General features: G+C 29.4%; 1 protein-coding gene across 1 annotated transcript; it reads left to right on the forward strand.

Annotated features, from left to right (window-relative positions):
* The first annotated feature begins 606 nt into the window (after positions 1–606).
* On the forward strand, positions 607–17,181 carry LOC135930941 (uncharacterized). Its single transcript, XM_065467744.1, has 13 exons — positions 607–625; positions 1,489–1,689; positions 1,910–2,321; positions 5,213–6,434; positions 6,983–7,219; positions 7,922–8,049; positions 10,383–10,507; positions 12,468–12,622; positions 12,748–13,036; positions 13,474–13,767; positions 15,871–15,992; positions 16,528–16,709; positions 16,996–17,181. Exons 1-13 carry the CDS (start codon positions 607–609, stop codon positions 17,111–17,113), a joined length of 3,504 nt encoding a protein of 1,167 aa, XP_065323816.1. The 3' UTR covers positions 17,114–17,181.
* Positions 17,182–21,524: the final 4,343 nt, after the last annotated feature.

The following is a 21,524-nucleotide window of genomic DNA, read 5'->3' on the forward strand; positions in this document are numbered from 1 at the left end:
AGAACGGTTTCCGCAAAACAACACCCACGCTGAACGCAACCATTTCGAATTATCTAACGAGTAAACAAATATTTAACGTTTTTCTATAAGCTATAAATCATCTAGAAACCTCAACTTATACTATCGTTGCGTTAGCGTCCATCATTGGACCTAATTCTTGTATTAATTTTACGTTCACCAGCTAACGGACTGACTTGAACATATTTTTTTTTGCCCTTTTCCTTTGCTTTTTAAAATTAGTCGCTACTATCTTTATAAGACTGAAACGGTTTAAGGACGAACCTGATCAGGTTAGGATCGGACTTTTGACCGCACCGTCGAAATATTATATAATTTTTTTAAAAAAAAACGATCGATAATTTGACAGGAACAGATGGGATTCCCGCATTTATCTTAATCAATTACCTGGATATCAATCCGATACTCGAATCAATTGCTTTCATGAGACAGGTTTGAATATTATTTGTAATGCAAATACCCCCTTTTATATATTTAATTTTAAAACCATTTCTTCATCTTTTTTTAATGATTTTTTAAAATGATTTATTTTCGCATTATAAAGTAATTAAGGAAAATTTGCGAACTATCTAATCTTAGTGGCAATCGATGTGTCAGTTGTCACTCGGTTAATAATTATCATCGGTTCGGATGATTGTATCATTCATTGTATTTTTCTTTATTGTAAGATACATTTTTTTTAAATATTAATTTTAGGTTATATCTAAAATATTTTTTGATATCCCCCTCCCTTTTTCAATAAAATTAGCTGTGAATGTTAAGAAGCATTACTAAAATTAGTGACTAATTTAGCCTAAAAATAACATATCGGCATGGAAATTCATAACTAATTTAAACGAGTTAAGGCAGGGTATTGGGATAACAAAATTGTTTGATGATTTCGAATATTGATTTATAAAAATAGGAAAATTGTATTTACTATACATCTTTCAATTAACAATGAAACTTAATTTTTTAAAAAATATTTTTTAAGTTTATTTTTGATTTTAAAAGTTCATTATTTTGAATAATTTTGGCTGTAAATTCTGTAAATCGTTTTAGAGGGGAAATTGGAAATATGATCATTAAATGGATATTAAATTATTAACCCACTCAATTTAAATAGGCTCTGCCTATGTTTTCTTTAAAGAAAAATTTTTTTAGTCCCGGGTTTAAAATTTATGGCCCCACTTATATACCCGCTTCGGGCTTTGGTCCACACCCGCAAGGCGGATGATTAAAAACATGATAAAATTATGTGGGGGGCTTTTTTTTTGCTAAGACTCTAACAAAAAAAAACACTTTTAATAATAGCGGAGAAAAAAAACTATGAAATTTTGCTCGCATTAACATTGAAAAACCTGCTGAAATAGTGCCTATTTTATTTAAGTTAACTTTCGAGAGCTGTACTCTCATTTTGAAAATCCTTCTCTTCTTCTCCCCAATCATGAAATTTGGTCACATAATAATTAATAAAAAATATATATTTAGGTCTTCCGAACCATGGCCAACCTGCCCCCTATAGACTAACCCAAAGCCAAAGCGAGAGCCATGGGCAATATTTCAACGATCATGGCGGTGTTGGCACAAAAAATAATAGCAACATCGACAGCCATTACAATTACCAACTTCCCAACAAACATACTTATAACAAATGTCCCTTCGCTACCAATGATATGTATAGATCAAACAGTAAAAAATTAATAAATATATGGATGTTAATTAGTAGAACAGCTGGTAGGTTAATTCGCAGTTTTTTTAAAGATTAAAAAAAACAATTGAATTGATTAGGCTCGTTCTCATAAGCGTGAAGCAAAAAAGTCAGTTAACCCTGGCATAAGCGGATTTTTTTTGGCGTACACTTTTGAGGCTGAGTAAATTAATGATTTTATTTTTTTTAAAACTAATATAGTCCTCATGAATCATCAGCCGCCAAACCTACCTCTGCCAAATTTCGCTGAAGCGAAACCAAATAATCACTTCCAAACTAACCTCAGAAACGCATCTCGCTATAACTGTAACAGCGGCGTTAACCGTAATTCTCCCTACGGCCAACGTATTAACGGCGATAACGATAATAATAATCGCTACTACCAAAATCGTCACCAACAATTATCGTCGTCCAATCCCAAGACGAGGATGGAGGCCAGGAAACAGCAGATCCGACAAATATCCAGGTACGCCCGGAGAGGCAATGCGCTACCCAACTCGAAAAGCGCCTTATCTGTTGTCGATTGCGATTCCCTCACCAACAATTTATTGAGCCTAGATCTGAACAGTCGCACCAACAACCGTTACTATCTCGACCACCATCAATTCGAAACGTAAAACTATAGGGAAAATATTTGATTATTATTTATAGGGGAAAAAAAGTAATCAGAAATGCACGATTACCATTTTCATTACCATTACCTATCACAGGCTATATTAAAAATATAATTACTCTTACAAAGTTGTGCTGCGTTATTTGATTGATTTTTCTCTTTACAAATTTTGTTAAAAGCCTATTTTTATATAGTTTTTTTTAAAGTTTTTTTAAAAAATTTAAAATTGAATAAATTAAAAAAAAAACAAATGACAGACACCAATAATAAAATAAAAACCATGAATTTGATTTGATTTTTATCTGGATCGTGGACATTTTTAAAAGAAAATACTTGACAGACAGAAAAAGAAAAGTATCATAAAATTAATAAAAAGTATATAAAATTTTGTTAATTTTTTTTTATTTAAAAATAAAAATGAAAAATAATATTGAATTTAAGCTCTCAATTTTCCTCTTTTGCCCGAAAAGTCGCCATTTTAATAATGGTATTAATCAATATCACTTTACAATTATGTGACAGATCTATTCGTAGTTAGTCACCTCTCAATGCCCCTTTTTTGTAAACTTCCTTTTATACTTTTCATCCAACTTGATGGTTGGATAATAATCATCTATTTATGGCTTAATCATCTAATGATGGAATTTCGAGGCATCAGTAATAAAGAGTTTGGCTTAGATCGTGATCTATTCAGCAAGGAATTGCCAGCAAGAGATTGGGTATAGAAATGATTGGAATAATAATACGACGAAGTAGACTAAGATGGTTTGGGGGCATGTGGAACGTATGACAAAAGATGGCTGGGTAAAGAGATGCACCTTGATGGAAGTAGGAGGATTATGACCTAGAGGAAGGCCCAAGACGACGTGGACAAATGTGATAGCGGGGAGATATGAGAATGAGAAACATGAATGGTTTACTAATATTGATGCTCAGGACCGTCAAAAATGGGAAAAGAAAAATCAGAAGGAAAACAGGCCAACCTGGGTAAACCCGGAAATCGCCATAAAACGGAGAGGAAGAAGAAATCGTGATTTATCCGTTTTTAAAAATCGACCGAACGAGGCGTTTAGCAATACTACATTCAGCCCATTGCCTATATTTTTAAAAATGATTAACTCTTGGAGAATTATAAAGCAAAGTACACTTAATCATTCTAAAAGTTAAGTTGGTTTTTATAGCATTATGCTTGATAAAACAATTTTATTATTTTAAATATAAACAGCATTTTATTTTAATAATTTTACAAAAATGCCTAAATGAAAAAGATATTTAATCATGTAGTTCCAAATATAGATTATAGTTTCTAAAATTAACAATATATAATATATTTACGTTTTATTTTATATTGTATAGTTGAAAAACGATTATAATAACATATATAAAATTATTGTTATATAATTATTAGTTTAGGCTGTGTCCTAAAATCTTAAAAAAAATATAAATAAATAAATTTATAAATTTTGAAGGAAAAAAAATAACAAGCTATTTTTAATGTAAAAATAAAATGGTGTTCTAAATCATATTTCGTAATTTACAAAAAATTTATTTATTTAGATAATTTTTATGAAAAATCTAGTAATATTAAAGCATGTTATTTTTCGTATTTTTTAATCGTTTTATTTTGGATTTGTTTTTTTCGTTTTATTTTGTAAAAAAAAGTAATGGAAGATTTCGGACATGTTTCTAATTTTTATTAATTTGCAAAAATTTAGAAAATTTGAGTTTTTTACCAAGAATTAAAAAAAAAGGATTCATTACAATTTAGAATTATTATTATTATCTAAACCCTCGCATGCCAAGCGTTGACCGTTTATAATATAATCCGCTCATTAAATACTACACTATTGAACTTAAAACCCCCCTACAGTTTTTTTTACTTGAATAAAAAAAAATATTGATTTTATATGACATTTTTCAAAGATAAGATGGTATAAATATAAATCTATATAAAATGTCGTTGGTATCGATTAATAAATACCTACAACGAATCGAATATAGACAAAATAATTGTGTGTACGGCTGGTAATTTCGCTTGTAGATTGCTGAAAAAATTGGGCTTCTGCTTGCCAAATCTAATCGGGCCGTTTTTAAAAATCGACCCAAACCGTACTTTTTAACAACCCTAAATTGGAATTTAAAATCATTATTTTTTTGAATAAATCTTAATGATTTTTTTTGAATAAATGTTCATAATTTTTTTGAATAAATCTTCATGATTTCTTTTGAATAAATCTTCATGATTTGAATAAATCTTCATGATTTTTTTGAATAAATCTTTATGATTTTTTTTGAATAAATCTTCATAATTTTTTTGAATAAATCTTCATGATTTTTTTTGAATAAATCTTCATGATTTTTTTTGAATAAATCTTCGAATATTTTTTTTTTAGATTTTTTTTTATGAATGAAAATTATAAAAGAATATTTTTTTTTCTTACATATTTGGAATTTTTGGTAAAAGTTGAATCAAAATTAAAAAGATATTTTTTTCGTAAAATTTAAAATTTGTGATTTTATAAGATTGTGGAAATAGAGTAAAAATAAATAAATAAAATGTTCCTTATGGAAGATGATAAATAAAAATAATTTTAAATATTTATGAATACGTTTTAATGATAACGGTTTCAAATATTTGCTGATAATATCGAAAAATTTCAAATTATTCCAATAATTCGATCGTTTTTATTCGATTCTAATGTTACCCTTATTCTTAAAATACGAATTGAATAACGAATAATTCGTTTTAGGTATAATCGATTATAGGATAGGCTTTGTAATAATATCGAATCGTTGAAAACTTGGATGATCGGCACAGGCTTAGTTCCGGTTTCAAGCTATAATCATTATGTCATATATTTTTTTAACCATTTTTATTTTTATTTTGTTAGCGAAAGCCTCGTGACTAACAGCACCAACTTTCGGCACTCATCATCCTCTTCCCCTTCTAATGGCGGCTCCTATTTTGCAGCCGCTAATCGTAATGTTGTTCCAAAAACACGCCAGCCTTACATCCCCATTCCTCAGCACCCCAATAATATCCATCATCGGCACCCAAATGACGTTGATAACTACAATTTTCGCAAATCTGGCCATCATTGCCAACCCGAACTAATGTACGACAACGATATTCGAGAGACAATAAATAATCGCACTAGAGATTTCGGCACATTAGGAGCCCACTACAAAGAAGAAGGTTATCGCGATGGCAATATTAAGGAAGAAGAATACATTCGACAGGATGAGAAGGAGGGGCTAAATATCACCTACCTGGAATATCAGCCAGACCGTTTTAACCGGCATAACACTGCCGAATTTTCTCGCGATGGGTATGATTACAATTCCTACAATGGAGATAAGAGGGGTCAGCCAAATAATCCACTCCCTTACGTAATACCTTATTCAAGTATATCTGGGACTGGTGGCGGTTCCTCCGCCACTGTATTAAGTAATTCCGTTGCCTTTGATACAGCGACGGGTGAAAATGTCCCGTCTTCTCGTGACAGATACAATTACCATTCCTACAATGGCGATAAGAGGAGCCAGCCGATTAATTCACCTCCGTTCACTGTACCTTATCCAAGTATTTCCGGGCCTCTTGGCACTTCTACCGTTACCTTATTCGGTAACTGCAATACCCATGATACAGTAACAGACGAAAATGTCGCCTCTTCTTGCGAGAGATACAATGTCAACTCTTACGAGAACAATAAAAAAAGCAAACCTAATAATCATCCTCCTTGCGTGATACCTCATCTTGGTATTTACGGACCACATGGCGGTTCCTTTGCCACAGTATTAAGTAATTCCGCTACCTATGATACCCACACGAGCGAAAATTTGATTTTGGCTCGCACTGTAAACGATGGCAACGAATATCGAGACCTTAGGTCTACTAGCGGCGATTTCTTGACCCGCAGAAGTCAAGACAATCTTCAGAGGTTGGAGGCGAGCTATGTGATCGATGCGCACCGAAGCTCTGATGGCATTCTTGCGACTCCTCGCGATTATTATACCCCTTCTTCGACTAGATTGGGACATGATCCATCTAACCACGGGACTGTCAATGTCTTGATGGGCAAAATAAGCAAGCTCGATATCGATGATCAAAAGGTCTCATTTACAAATTAAAATTAAATTCTGATTTATTTTTTAAATCCTCCAGCTAGGCCTGATCCCTCAAATTTTATATTTTTGACCGTTTTTCAGAATTATCACCTAAATTCTTATATCGTGACAAATAATTATTATTGCTCTTTATATAATTCGATAAATCACTTCATAAACATTTATCAATTTTCTTCACAATATGCATATTTATATTAATAAATATTAGTAGAAATTTTTTTTTTAAAAATATTTTGGGCTGAGCTTGAAAAATTTAGTCTTGGGTTACCAGATATGGGATAAGGTTAATGATACTATATTGAAAAAGTGTTTGTAAAAAAATACCCAAACCATCAATATCTTGTAACATGAGTGGTCATTTTAAAAGAGCTTTGGCTAACATTAGTGGTCATTTTAAAAGAGCTTCGGCTAACCAATTATTTTTAAAATCACGATACTTGTCAATCATCATATTTATCCTACTTCTACACGACTATATCTACCAAAAAAATTATTATCTTTCAAAAATATCAAAACTACCATTTCCATAACAGACTCCGAGACCCGCGAAAGTCTCTCTTTTCCCACCCGGTGCCAATTTTAACAAATCGCCTTCGCTCCCTCCTTCCCCCCTCCCCCATTCTTCTTCTTCCTCTTCCCACCAATCACACCACAATTCGGATGTCAAGAAGAGTATGGGATTCGTCGTTCCGCTGGACCAACATCCCTTTAAAAACGAGAGCACTTCCTGTTCAGTGATCGATACTGAACTAGGGATATCCCGAGACGAGGTTTCATTATTTCGAGAAAAAAAAATTTGTAGGCTGATAAAATAAAGGGGCAACATGGACTCTTATTTTTTTATTTTATGTCTTCATTATTATAATCAGAGACTGCAGAGGTACCGTTTGCGCCGCTCGGACCGGGTATTTTTTTTACAAAAAATTTCTAGGCTCGGAAAAAAATTAAATTCCGGCCTGCACATGTACCCACGGTTCTCAGTAATAATAGTATACCCTAATATTAAGATATATCTCCCACCCTTTAGGGTTAGGGGTACTCTTAGTTCTTCTGAGAGTAGAGACAGCTGTTTTAGTAAATTTTGATGCACCTTCCTCCTTGTTTACCTTGGTTATTGTAATAACCTATACAGGTGGTATACTAATTTTATTCCTATATTCATGTGTTTTGTCTCCATCCCCAATTTATTTACTCTTCTGAAAGAGCTTCACAATTTATGGCATTTTATCCAACTTATACAAAGTTAAGAATTATTTAAGATTTTTTAAATGAACTTGAATTTACATAGGTTCAACTTCTTTTACGATTCTCCGTTTCCTAACGATTTGGATTAAAATTTACTATGTTTTTTTATTTTTCTCAGTTCTTCGCGCTTTAAATTGCGCGCGGGAGAATTATTTTTTTTAAAATTTGATCTAACACCTATGATATTCAAAAAAAATATATTTACCCCTCCCCCTAATCCCTTCCAGGATTTAGATGAATCGATCATTAAACGTAAAGAAATCATAATTTCGAACGTGGTTAAAAGGAGGGCCGAGATGGAAGCATCCAAGGCGAAGAATAATGCCAAAGCCGTTCAAGCAAGAGAGAAAATGATGTATAATATTGTTGTTTTTTAAAAAAAAATACTATTTATCAAAGGACGTTTTTTTAAAATTAGCATTCCTTCAATGCCCCGGAGCAGATTGACTCGACCCGATTCGAATGAAAAAAATATAATATATTCGGAATCGTTAAAATGACCTTTAATTATCTTGCTTAAAATATTGTTTCATTCCCTATTCACCCGCGAAATTTAATATTTTTTCAAGGCTCGGGAGTATCGTTGTCGTGGTTACCTCCTCTAGGTGAACCTACACGTCACGAATCAGCTGGTATACGGACGAGTTTGCTAGAAGTGTGATAATTTTACTCGGACAAATAGACGTGACATTAAAATAAAAATGTCGCATACTTTTTTTTCGCAGAAAACATTCTCTATAACAATCATATGAATATTTATTTTTTTTAAATATCCTTTCCTGAAAATAATTCGCTAAATCGTACACGATCGTTTTCAATCTCGGTTTATCGGAACGTAAGAAATAAGTAAATAAAACTCCATTTTCTCTTATTATGCCTCTTTGCATTTTTTTTTTCTAAAATGGATACTTGCCTTTTCCCGTTTAACTGGTAAACTATTTTTTATGCACAAAATGGTCTTAATCCATCTTTTTCTTAAAATTTTTTTAACCTTCTATTCTTAATATTTTTTCTTTCCCCTCAACAACATAAGGGAATTTATTACAACTATTGTGACAAAAAGTCTAATCTTTTTTATTCAGATATTTATTCTGTAACTTATAATGGGTTTGTTTAAAAATTTTGTTAGAATCTAGTTAGTTACACTTAACCATTAAACTTACCAATCTTAGGAATAATTTGCCCTTTAAGCAGTAGTAAAGCCTTCCGTGATCTTTCTAGTCTTTATTGAAGTGGAATTTTTTTTGACAATTCCCTATATTCTTATAGTAGATTTAGAATCTTTTAATAATCTAGTTTTGCATCCTACCTCACTTAAAACATAAACTTGACAAATACCTCCCCTTCTCCTTAATTTTAGTATCTTACGGTTTATAATCTTGAACGCAGAAATTAAAAATGCCCAGTTGTATGGAGGGAGGCGGTATAATTATCATAATAATATAAGAGAATAATCATAATCTGCTTGGTCGAAAATTGCTGAATTAATCTAGACTTTTTTTTTATCAGAGATGTGCCGATATCACAATTTTTATACTTAAAAATTGGATGACACATGAAAAGCTTATACAAGTTATTTTTGCTTTGAGCGCAAAAATTTACCTCCCTTAAGCTCTTTAGAATTCAAGTGCATTAAAATATTGTTTCCCAAAAAATTTGAATTAATTTCGAACGTTTGACATTAAAAATGTTATAGCCTGCTCAGCATACTAGTTGCACACCGAATGTCTAAATTAATACTTAGATATATTTAATTGTGCAATGTTATAAGGATTAATGATTAAAAATTAGAAATTTTTTTAAAACGCGGAAACATGGACAGAACAGAAACGCAAAAACGCCTTTGTTCTGGGTCCCTGAACTCTGATAATATAATTAAAACTCCTCATTTATACGTTATAACTATTATATATTTTTTATCTCATATTAATGCGAAACGCTCAATTTAAGAAGGCTCTAGTTGGACTAAATTATTCTTTATTATATGTTTTTTAAATGGAAGATATAAAAAAATTAGAAGCAACTCTTAGTTATTGCCAGGTTAATAGATTTAAAATTTCTAACTGTGGTGGTAATCAGTACGACGTTACATAGCAATGCCGACTATTACAGTTGTATCAGGATTTATTGGCAACATTGATAACTCATTGAGAAATTATTCTTTTTATTAAAAAATAAATAATATACATGTTTTGGGCTGCATCGATCCAATATTCACCTCATAACTTGGATAAGCGGTTATCGAATTCCATTTGGGTGATAATTGGATCTGAGGAACAGCAACTAGTTTTAAAAATATATTCATGAATAAGACAAAAATTGTTTAAAACAAATTATAAAAATCTCAGGAAGGGTTGAATTTTTATTTTTAAAACGAGGAGCAGGCTATGCCTAAAAAAATATTTCGAGAATTTGTGATACTGAGTCGATACTTTTCATAGGTCTCGATATTATCCAAAAAATTGTTTATTGAATGCATCTCAGCTTTTTACCCTTGTTCCAAATAATATGAACGCGGCTATAATTGTGAATCATTCACACTCTTAGCGAATAACATCCGTTACCAGATTGATTCTGACGCAGAAACATTCGATTATGAGCAGATTTTGCATGAGGATGCTACAATCATTATATTTTTTTAAAAAATTAATTTTCCTCTCTTCCTCGTGCATTAAAATCGCGTCTCAGGGCCAAACAGATCGAGCTTGAAAAGAAAAGGGAAGAAGTGAAAGAGCGAAAACAAGCTATACTCATAAACTACCTAGAGGGGAAGCGGGCACGAAATAATACCGACGTTCCCCCGCACCTTTCCAGTGAGTCCATTTAATTTAATTATTTATGTTTTTTGGGGGTTTTAAAAAGTTGTTAAAGAATTTCATCTTATAAAGATATTTAGTTTTGTTCCACGAATACCTTTTTTTTAAACCAGACCTCTAATAATGCTTACAAATTGAGTCGTTTCATAAAAACTAGGATACCGGTCGAATGGAATCCGGTCAATTGCCGGATATTTGACCGGCCAAATATGGTCAGATTCAAATAAATGTTTTGTTAGAGACAATTTTATCATTTATTATTTGTATAAAAAAATATACGGAAAATTTAATATAAATTATATTAGGTTTAAAAGTTTATGGAAAAATTTGTCTGAAATTTTTTAGGGTTAGGTAGGTATTCCAAACATGACATATTGGCATACATTTTCGGTAAAATCAAATTTTTAAAATTTTTTAAAAAACGCGCTCAAAAAATGATTTAAATTTGAAAAAAATAACACCCATGCCGGAAAGTATATTGACGCTATAACATATATAATAGTAAATAAAATGAATCTATTTAAATATTATATTATATATTTTTTTAAAATTCTATAATTAATTCTCTATCCAAGCAGAATCTTGTTCTGATTTATTTTAAATATTATCATTTTTCTTCAAAATTTTTTTAAAAAATATATTTACATTAATGACATACAATAATACCTAAACTGACGATACATTCGTAATAATGCATTTTTGAAAGCGTCGCTGAATGCAAATCAGCTGGATCCGCCATTTTGGTAACCGATAATAGTAAAAACTACTATTAAATTGATAACTCGCTTCCTTATCATCTCGACGAATCAGGCAATTCTTTAATAAAAGTTTACGTCAGACATAGGAATAAATTGGCCTCTCGTTTAAAATTTTTACCAATGATATGAGTAATTCTTCTCCACTCCACTCCTAATAAAAATTAAAATAATAACTTACTCCCATCATTCTAAATAAGGCTCTTCCTTTATTGATGCAATAAATATTTGGAAAACACTGATCAATGTTGATTCAAAATATGAAGAAAAAAAAAGAGAGAAATATACAAAAGGGGCAAAATTTCCATTTGAAATAGAATTTTATTATTTTAGGAATACGGCGGAAAATGGGCAAATGTTTCATGAAAGCTAAAATTAATAGTAAAAAAAAATTAAATTTATTAGCTAAACAAAAATTAAAGTAAGTATTACCAAAACTGAAAACTTAGAAGAAGCAGCAAAACAGCTCAAAAAGAAAGGGGAACCCATTATAAAAAAGATATGATTATTTAATGAAATACGAGTCTGACAATGGAACAGAAAAAGAGGATAACGCGCCAAAAGATAGTAACATGATCCTGAATATTAATATCATATCCCATATTTGTATAATATATAAACACATATTATTATTATTTATTCAAGTCGTATGTGATATTACATATTATTGTTAGTAAGTATGATTGATGCGAACGAAAATCTTATATTTAAATATAAAATTTATAAATAAATCGATGCCTTGATGATATACAAATATATTTTTTAAAATAAATTGTTAACCTAATTATCAGAGTTGTTAAAAGATACTTTTTAAATGGATCTAGATACAGATACATCGTCTAAAATAATATCTAGATACAGTATTTTAATCAAAAATCTATCTAGATACAGATAACACATTTTTAAATCTAGATACAGGATCTAGATACTTATATCTAGATCCTTTAACAACTCTGCTAATTATAGATTGATAAACATGCTTTAAATACATATTAGTTAATTAAATCGATATATTTATTCACCAATAACATTTTAGAGTATTTTGACCTTATTTGACCAGCGCGACATTTTTAAATAAATAAACATTTTTTTAAAAAAAAGGCAAACTATTTTGGCTTTTTTTGGTGCAAAATTATAAGGAAAACGAATCAAATTGTGAGCATTATTAAACGTTATAAAAAATTATGCCCCAAAACTAACAGAGACCGTATTGCCATTTAACCAACCTTCCCCAACCCACTCCACGTCGGATTCCAAACTCGTGTCTTCCCTGACCTCATACGGGAACGAAGAATATCGCTTGGCTTTCAAGCCCCAGCTACCGCCACCGCAAAATCAGGCCAAAAATTCAATCAAGGTTGTTAATTTGTATGGCATAGTTCAACCATATTATTCTTATCTCACTTTTATATCAAATTGTAAAATATATCCTAGAAATAGAAAGATATAATATTTTTTAAAAAAATTGAATAAAAAAAAAAGACGACCTCACCACAACTTGCTAGCGGTAGTCATTTCAATAAAGACGCCAAGGACAAGCGGATTTTGGGAAATTCCGCATCTTTCAAAGGTTTCAAATCAGGCCATCGCAAGTGGCTGCCTCAAGAACCTACGGCGGAACTCACGAGGGACGCGGAGGATATAAATAGTGGAAAGGGATTAATCTGTCGGAAAGAGATTGTTTTGGTTAAAAGAAGTTTTAACAGGCGACCTCTATCAGCTGCTAAGTCTCAATACTCTCTTAGGGATATTCAAGAGGAACAGGGAAATGGTATATGCATTTTTTTTGTTCAAATAAACGGTTATATTCCTTATCTATAAAGCTATATAATTCATGGTATTTTTTTTAAAATATGATAATAATAAAAATACATGGTTAATTATTATAGCAATATCTAATATCTTATTTGTTCCTAATTATACAGTTACACCCAAAGTATCCCCATTTTTAAATAACAACATTATCCAAATCGGATTCAATATTTTATGGTTAAGACTTTTCCTACATATCCTCTCTTCTTTTAAATCGGCATTTCAGCCAATTCCCTGAAACACTATCATTTTTTTTGCTTAGTCCTCTAGTAATCTTAAGTCCGATCTTTGACTAAAAAAAACTCGTCTAAGTCATTTTGAAGTTGGCTCAAATCGAACGATTTATCAACATTCACATGATCTGATTTTATTTTTAAAAAATATAACGAAAATAAGAATTTGAAACAGGGATTAATCTTGAATCCCTTCAAGAAAATCCATTCTCTCACACCCATATATGCCCGAGGTACCAGGAGAGTTTTAAAAATTCTAACGTCTCCCTATCCACTACCGCCTCCCAGAAGTCTACCACCAAAATATTCTCGAATAATAATAATATCAACCATAACCGCATTAAAAACGGCGGCTTAAAAATGTCTAAAAGTATCAACGGTAAAAATACGAGTCACACTTGTTCCTCTACTAGCGTTTCTAGTTCTACCAGCGCAATAGCCCAAAGTGCCACCAACGGTTTAGATTATATATAATTTTTTTTAATTTAAAAAAAATAGATCTTATTCAGCATCTCCGAAGGAAAATATTTCATAAAATTGCATTAAAGTTGTATTACCCCAGCCCAAAATCTTTTTTTTTGCTCCAGTTTTGGATGAATAGACCTCTAATATTAAATAAAGAAATAAGAGCAAATATTAAATTTAAGACAGGTTTAAATTACGAGAGAATGAAAAAACAAATTTAAATGACTTCTTCTCAATTCAAATACTACATTTCGATTTTTTGCGAACGTGCGCATTATTTTGTCCATTTCTAACAAAAAATGATATGCCTATCAATTTTTAAGGCCTAGCCCCGGGTCCATTTTTTTCTGCTAATGTCGCCCTATCAAGTTTTTTTTTAAAAAAAAATCCAAAAATGTCTCCCACGGAATAATCGGATATTGATGACGATTTCGGTTATCTTGATTTTCCTTATTAAAGCTATAGGCACAAAAATGTAGGAATAATGGTCATAGGAGCGTCCTACACCCGACTTCATTAATATGCGATCACTCATATTATTTTTAAACTTATTATAAATTTTGATTTAAAATACAATAATCAACACTCATTTTTGATAGAATAACTATATAATAATGAGCAAAATAAATAATACAAATGATTAATTTTATATTTAGATTATTAAAATATGTAGCTCTATTTGAAATTCCATTATTTTGCCAAGATATATTAAAATTGTGTTATATCTTACCTTTGCCTATTTATAAATATGCGGCTATTCTTTGTGGAATTTCAATTAATAAGATTTTGCTCATATTCTTGGGATAATCGATTTCCCAGTTAAAATCTAAATTCTTCGTTTATAGTAATTATTTTATTATCTATAAATGGAACACATCGACCTTTTGCATTCACGCATCATGGAAACTTATCAATTCTTTGTAAGAAATCAGGGTTGAAGGTTTTTGCATATTTTAATATAACCCTACTTCGTTTTTGATTCGTCGTTGGTTCCCCATTGCTCTTTTATCTAATTTACGAATTTCAAATACCCATAATAATTTTTTTTCTCTTATGGTAGGAATATCCTAGTGAATATAATTTTCGGTGATAAGCTGAACTGAAAATTTGTCTAGCAATTCGCAGAAATCTCATTAAATCATATTTTTGTCCTTTTTTAAAGGACATTTTTTTCCCCTAGATTCCTACTTCTTTGAAAAGCTATCTTTAGACCTCTATTTTGAGTAGTCCTATATACCCCGATATTTTTATATTTACTTAATATTATCTCTACTGATAAATCAACTTGTTAATTTTTGCTATATTTTTTCAATTTCTTCTTTTGGTAAATTAATAATGATCTCTTATAAATTTGGATATAAAATTAAACTTAAAATTGTTATATATTGAATAATTTTTTTTTTTTTAAATAAGCATAAGATAATAGTAATTTTTTATGATAAATTAACATGGACCAACATTATGATGATCTTAGCTTAGTGGGCGGAAATCTAGGTTAATTTAGAGTTACTGCAAAAGGCTGTATTGAGCCAATCGATATTTTATTTATTGTTTATTTGGAACAAATGCTGCCACATTTGGTTATAATATATACATTAAAAAATCGTAATTTTTGGAAAGCATTTGTGGACTAGAGCGTTGCTCGCCAATCAATTAGTTCTGCCGGGTTCGAATCCACTAAGGGCCATATATTTTTTCTGAAGCCAACTTGGTGGTTCCGTCCTATAGTGGGGATGGTACATAGTAGAGCGGGGGCGATCGCGTTGTACCATCACTTAATACATAAAAAATGAATTTTATTGCATTTTAAAAAATATTTCGTCGTTGAAATTGTTATTTGTTGACTTGAGAGTATTTAACATTAAACGGATATCTTCCATGCATACTTTTGAAAGACTATAAATTTTCTTATAATTTATGAAATTTATTAATTAACTTTTTATTTAAAGAGGTCAACGGTAGTCAAATAACATTACAAGATCGAGTATTATTTATATTTTTGTTAATATTCCATTTCTTCTGTGCCATTCACAGAAAACATTTCTTTTTATTTAATGAATGTTTCAAATAAAACTTAACAATATATTTATTATAGGTTCTTCCAGGATAAATGCCAAACCTTCCGAGAGATCTAACAGGAATCTCATAATTCAAGCTCTCAGTTATTCGGTTCTAGCTGGCCCAGTTAATACTGACGTTAAAACAAGGGCTATAGAGGTTTTTATAGTTTTATTAGAAAACATAATTTATTTCGCGTTTTAGAGATTAATTTTTATAAGATATATTATATAAATACAACAACTAATGTTATAGAACTAATTAAATTATATTTTTTTAACGGTTGACAAATAATAGATTTCTAAACAACACTCGCTATTAGATTATTTAATCTTATAAAAACAAACATTTTTTTAAAAATCAAAATTATATAATTACAATATAAAACAAATATTACCAAATCTAGTCTTGTTAAACGACACTATTTTTGTCAATTTTTAAAAACAGAACCGGAAATAAACATTTTATTTAAATCTTAAAATAACTAGCACTCTCCCTGATGGATTTTTAAATTATAAAGGAACCGGAAAGAGAAACAAAATTCCATTGTTTCCAGATACTTGATTCTAATAATTTTTATCTGGCCAAAAATAATCGAAGATACATTAAAATCTTCGTAGAACTAGAAAGTTGGGCAGGGTACAACATTACTTATTTCTAAAATTTGATTAATTTTTTTAAAACTGATTTAAAGGCCATGAACCGATCACTGGAACACAAGCAATTCATAATTTTGTTTCGCGATCGTCAAATGCAATACCGGGCTCTTTATCAACGGACCAATCAGCCCGACGGGTTAGAACTCTACAAGATCCACGGCTTGGGGCCTAAGCTTATCGTGGCCGATCAAGATGGAATTATACAATATTTTTATAAGTTTCATTTTTTACTCACTTCTTTTTTTTCTTTCTTTGAGCAAAAAGCATACTCATCTGAGCATAAGATTATGCACTATTAAGAAAAGTTCTATTGTCCAGTCCTAGAAATAAAACGCTTTGACTGACGAACGTTTTGCTTTTCTCTAATTCTATTTACTGTTATGTTAATTTTTTTATAATCTTAAATTAAAATTTTTGTATAAATCATTCATATTATTCCTAAAGTTAAAGCTTATATAATGTATTTATATATATTTTTTTTAAAAAATCTACCTTAACTGTAGATATAACTGTGGGAGCAAATCCTTCATGCAAATCCCATCCAAGCAACTTTCTGCTACTATTGACGGGATAGTACTCAAAGAATTCTATTGGATTAACTTAAAATTGTCTAAAAAATGAAGGGAAAACTTGCTGAAAACTAAAATATTAAATTTCTGTGATAATTTCAAAGCGTTTATAATTTTAATTTCGAAAAATATTTCTATTTCCTTTTTTTTGTGTTAAAAACAGAATATTCTTGTGAATATTATTTTGTAATTTATGATAAATATCCCATTTATAAAATAACATTTTTTTTAAAAAAAATATTATTAATATAAACATTATAATATATATAATACAGTCATGGATGCATTCATGCCCTAATTTTTATTATAACATTTTTGATATTTTTTTTTAAAAAAAAGAAGCCAATATATTAATTTATATAATAAATTAAACTGAATAACTCTAAAGTCTTAGATATATTATTAATTTTCCCATCTGGGTTGATATTTACTCTTTTCTAAAAATTCGGATTGTACCGATACCCTAGTTGCATCGGGCCTAATTTTTCAAACCCGGCCCGAAATTTTTGTATGAAAAATTAATCTGCTTCACCCGATCCCCGAAAAGTCTGACACGAAATAAAAATAAAGCTTATTTGTCGGCCCTGCCCGAATTTATTTAAATATACTATATTGTGCATATTTAATTAAATATCATGTCCATATTCTTTTAATTAGTTTGTGAATAAAATAATTTAACTTGTAAAAATCAGAGTTGTTAAAGGAGCTACTTAACGTACTATCTTTTTTGGTAACTATAGCCAATATCGGCTACTTTATTTTGTAATTATTTAATTTTTAGCCGCTACTTTTAAAAAATATAATGAAGGTAAGTATAAACGTGAAAATTCAAATATAATATCATAATTAATTATAATTATAATTTTTATGATTTATTATTTAATTTTGAAATTGAAATATATTTTCAATTTTGCAATTTATATTTTTATTTGTACTATAAACCTAAATCACTTGTTAATAATTTAAAATGTCATCGCCTATGGATATCCAAATCGTTGAAAGTGATTCAGACAATGATATTAATGAAATGGAAGATACCAGGGAAGAAAATGTTCTTAATAGCTATAATACAAATTTCCCATGGCCTAGGCTTGAAAATTTTTTAAAATAAATATAAAAACCATAACTGGCTTCAAATTTATACCTCAAGAAACACCAAAAGGTAAATTGTCACTTTTAATATCTAATAGTAATTTTTTTATCAATAGTTTTTAGGAAATGGGGAACATCTAAATAATTTTGTTATAGGCGACTCTACATCCAAAAAGACTTACTCAATACAAACAAAATTAATTAATAAACAAATACCAATATTTCTCAGAAATTGGTTGACAAAGTTATTGTTGATTTTATAATTGATACAAGCCAATGTCCTTGGTTGATAATCCATCATTTACCATAATGATTAAGACTATCCCCTTGTATTAAAATTTTATGTCGCCTGACACTAATGAATAAAATAGCAGATAACTTAAAAATGATGAAAGATGCTCTAATAGTAGAGTTATCAGAGATATCATATATATGTACCACGGCAGATAGTTGGACGCATAGCACTAGGTAAAAACTTATAAAATGCAACAAATTACCATAAATATTTATTGATAATTACATTAATTTTTTTATAATCAAAATTTAACTATATTTTAATATTCATAAATGTTGATTTTTATATATTTACTATACAATAACATTAGCAAAAAATAAAATTTGAATTTTTTTTTATAAAAAGTAGCTAATAGTGCGCTACTTCTTTTGACGCTACTTTTAAACTCTGGTAAAAATTGATAAAAATATGTTATTTTAACAATTTTTTGCAATTCAGATAATTTTATTTTCAAATAAATAAGAAAATATAGAAATGTTTACCATCAAATCTGGTTAAAACAGTAGAAAAATTCATTATTTTTTTTTGATTGTAAAAAAAATATTCTACAATGAAAAATAAGCCCGGTCTGGCCCGATTTTATAAATAAATATTAGAGCCGAACCTAAATTATTTTTTAAACCCATTCGGGCCGGCTAAGGCCGAGCTGTGTTTTGCAAATCTCTACGATATCTTCAAAGCGATATTACTACTGTTTTCGGGTATTTTATGATTGTAGAATTTTATACATCATTAATAATTACGTATTTTGAAATTAGTCGATTAATTTTTTGGGTAATAAAATATATATTTTGTGATAATGCACTAAATATTGTCTTGACCATGAGAAATACACTCTAGACATACCTCAGCTGGACTTATAGGGGCATTTTGAGCTATCTCCTATGTGATTTTTTACTTCAAGAGGAAAATATTTTTTTAAGATTAAAACTGAGTTTTCAAATGGCTTAAAGTTCTTATGGATGAACTTAAAATAAATTTTTTTAAATTTACTATTTATAAATTATTTTAAATGCTTAAGCTAATACTCCTACACTGAGAGCTTTATTTCTCGGTATCATAAAAATTGTCGATAAATTTCCAAAAGGTGGCCTAAATTCGAGCTGATAGCTAAGGGTTTGCTATATTACTAAAAAGATGTATAAAAATTGCGTTTCACCTAAAAATTATAAATTAAGTAAAGTTAAATAGATTCTCATGTCTATTATACAAATATTAGTGCTAATAAAAGTGAACTTGTTCAATTATAGGATAGATTATCCCTCGACAAAATGATGGTACCCTTATAAGGTCTATGTGAATTTAAGCAATATTTTAGCTGAAAACCACATAAATGGGGAATTAAAACTTTGCGTTTTATGGATAATCAATGGTTACAATTTTTTCGAGATATATTTAGAAAAATTCTCAAATATAAAAGAAAATCTTTGATGGAAATTAGCCGAGATATCTCGTTATTTGACTATCAGAAATTGTATATAAAAAACTATAAAATTTATATGGATAATTTTTTTTCTTCGTATAATTTAACAGTTGCTCTCAGAGATAAAGGCTTTATTATGTCCGGGATCCTAAGATCTAATTGATTATCGGGATGCGATCTGGTGATGGCAAAGAAATTTTTAATAAAGAAGAGGACCCCTTGATTATAAAGTGAATTTTAATAATAATATTATAATTTGCAAACATTACGTTTAAGCTACCAGGATTTAGTAAAAAATGATTAATAATTTATTCTAGAAATGAGATGTCTAAAAAAAATAAAGAAATTCATTAAAAAAAAAATTAACTGTGAAAATTCAATACAAAAAATTATGAGTAAATATATTGTCTTTACTTAGCAATCGTTTATGATTTTTTAAAAAAAATAATGGTGAAAATTTAGTTTTCTGTATTTTTAAATCTAATGTAAGGAAAAAATTCTATGCATATAGAATATTTTTTATGAATTATTTTTTAATGGAATATTAGATAAAGGTCACATTTAAGCCAACTCTTGCTGGCTTGTAACTAAATACCCTTAAAACATTTGGCTTTTATGATTTAAGAATTTATGTGGTTAAATTATTATTGAATATGTTGTTTTTGTTTCGCCGGCGATAAAAAAATTTTCATACAAAGAGTTGGCCATAAATGTTTTGCTTTAAATTGGTTCAAGATTCGAAAGTGTTCGGTATTCAGTTTCGCAGAATTAAGTTCGCGGTATTGTCTTCGCTGAATGTTTCATGGGAAAATAAAATTGGTTTATAAGTCTTATTTTTGCTCAATTCCTTCGCGATACATGACATTAGTGATAAAAGTTTCGATAAAAAGTGTTTCTAGATAGGTTTTTGATAATGAGTTGGTTGCCTACAAATATTTTTTATCACTTACCTATTTAATAAAAAATACATTTTAATTATGCAAAACATAGTTTAGCATTATAAAATTCTACTCAAAAAAAACTGGTCACGTAAGTTTTTTTAAAAATCTCTGGAGTGTTACTATTATTCATTATGTTATTCAGAGATTAAGGAGCATAAGCAGTACCTAAGGTTTCAAACAAGTCGGATCTTTAATTTTCTTGTTTGGATTAGTACTAACAAAATGATCTCAACCATTTTTATGAAATATTAACTACTAACCTGGATTTTTTACCATCTTTCCTAACCCGTAGCTACCTTCTAAAATAAATTAGAAATATTCAAAATTCATACCTGAGGCTCTTATAATGATTGCTGTATATTTTATTTCTTTATCATAATTATAGTAAATATCCGAATCTTGAATAAAACCTATTACATTCTTATTTTATATATTACTTTTGGTAAAAATATTTACTAATATCAGACCTAAAAACACCATTGGCTTACCTTTATTAAAAAAAACTTTTAAAAAAACATATGATAAATATTCGTTTGTGATGCTGAACCCAAATTTTATTATAAATTGGAAAAAGAATAATGTAAATAATTATAAATCACAATTCTAGTAAATTAACCATAATACCCTTATAATCTCGAATAAAAATGTTATAATGATGATCCCGAATATTTAATATAATATCATAAATTCGAAAGAATGTAAATATTAATGA

The sequence above is a fragment of the Gordionus sp. m RMFG-2023 genome, chromosome 1 (genome assembly GCF_954871325.1).
Source record: "Gordionus sp. m RMFG-2023 chromosome 1, tfGorSpeb1-WG-v2, whole genome shotgun sequence".
Lineage (NCBI taxonomy): Eukaryota > Metazoa > Nematomorpha > Gordioida > Chordodea > Parachordodidae > Gordionus > Gordionus sp. m RMFG-2023.

Bases quoted from the DNA above. Each gene is read 5' to 3' on its own strand.
- LOC135930941 (XM_065467744.1), top strand. The intron at 10,508-12,467 runs GTGAGTCCATTT...CAAAACTAACAG, and splicing joins CGTTCCCCCGCACCTTTCCA to AGACCGTATTGCCATTTAAC. The intron at 12,623-12,747 runs GTTGTTAATTTG...TAAAAAAAAAAG, and splicing joins AGGCCAAAAATTCAATCAAG to ACGACCTCACCACAACTTGC.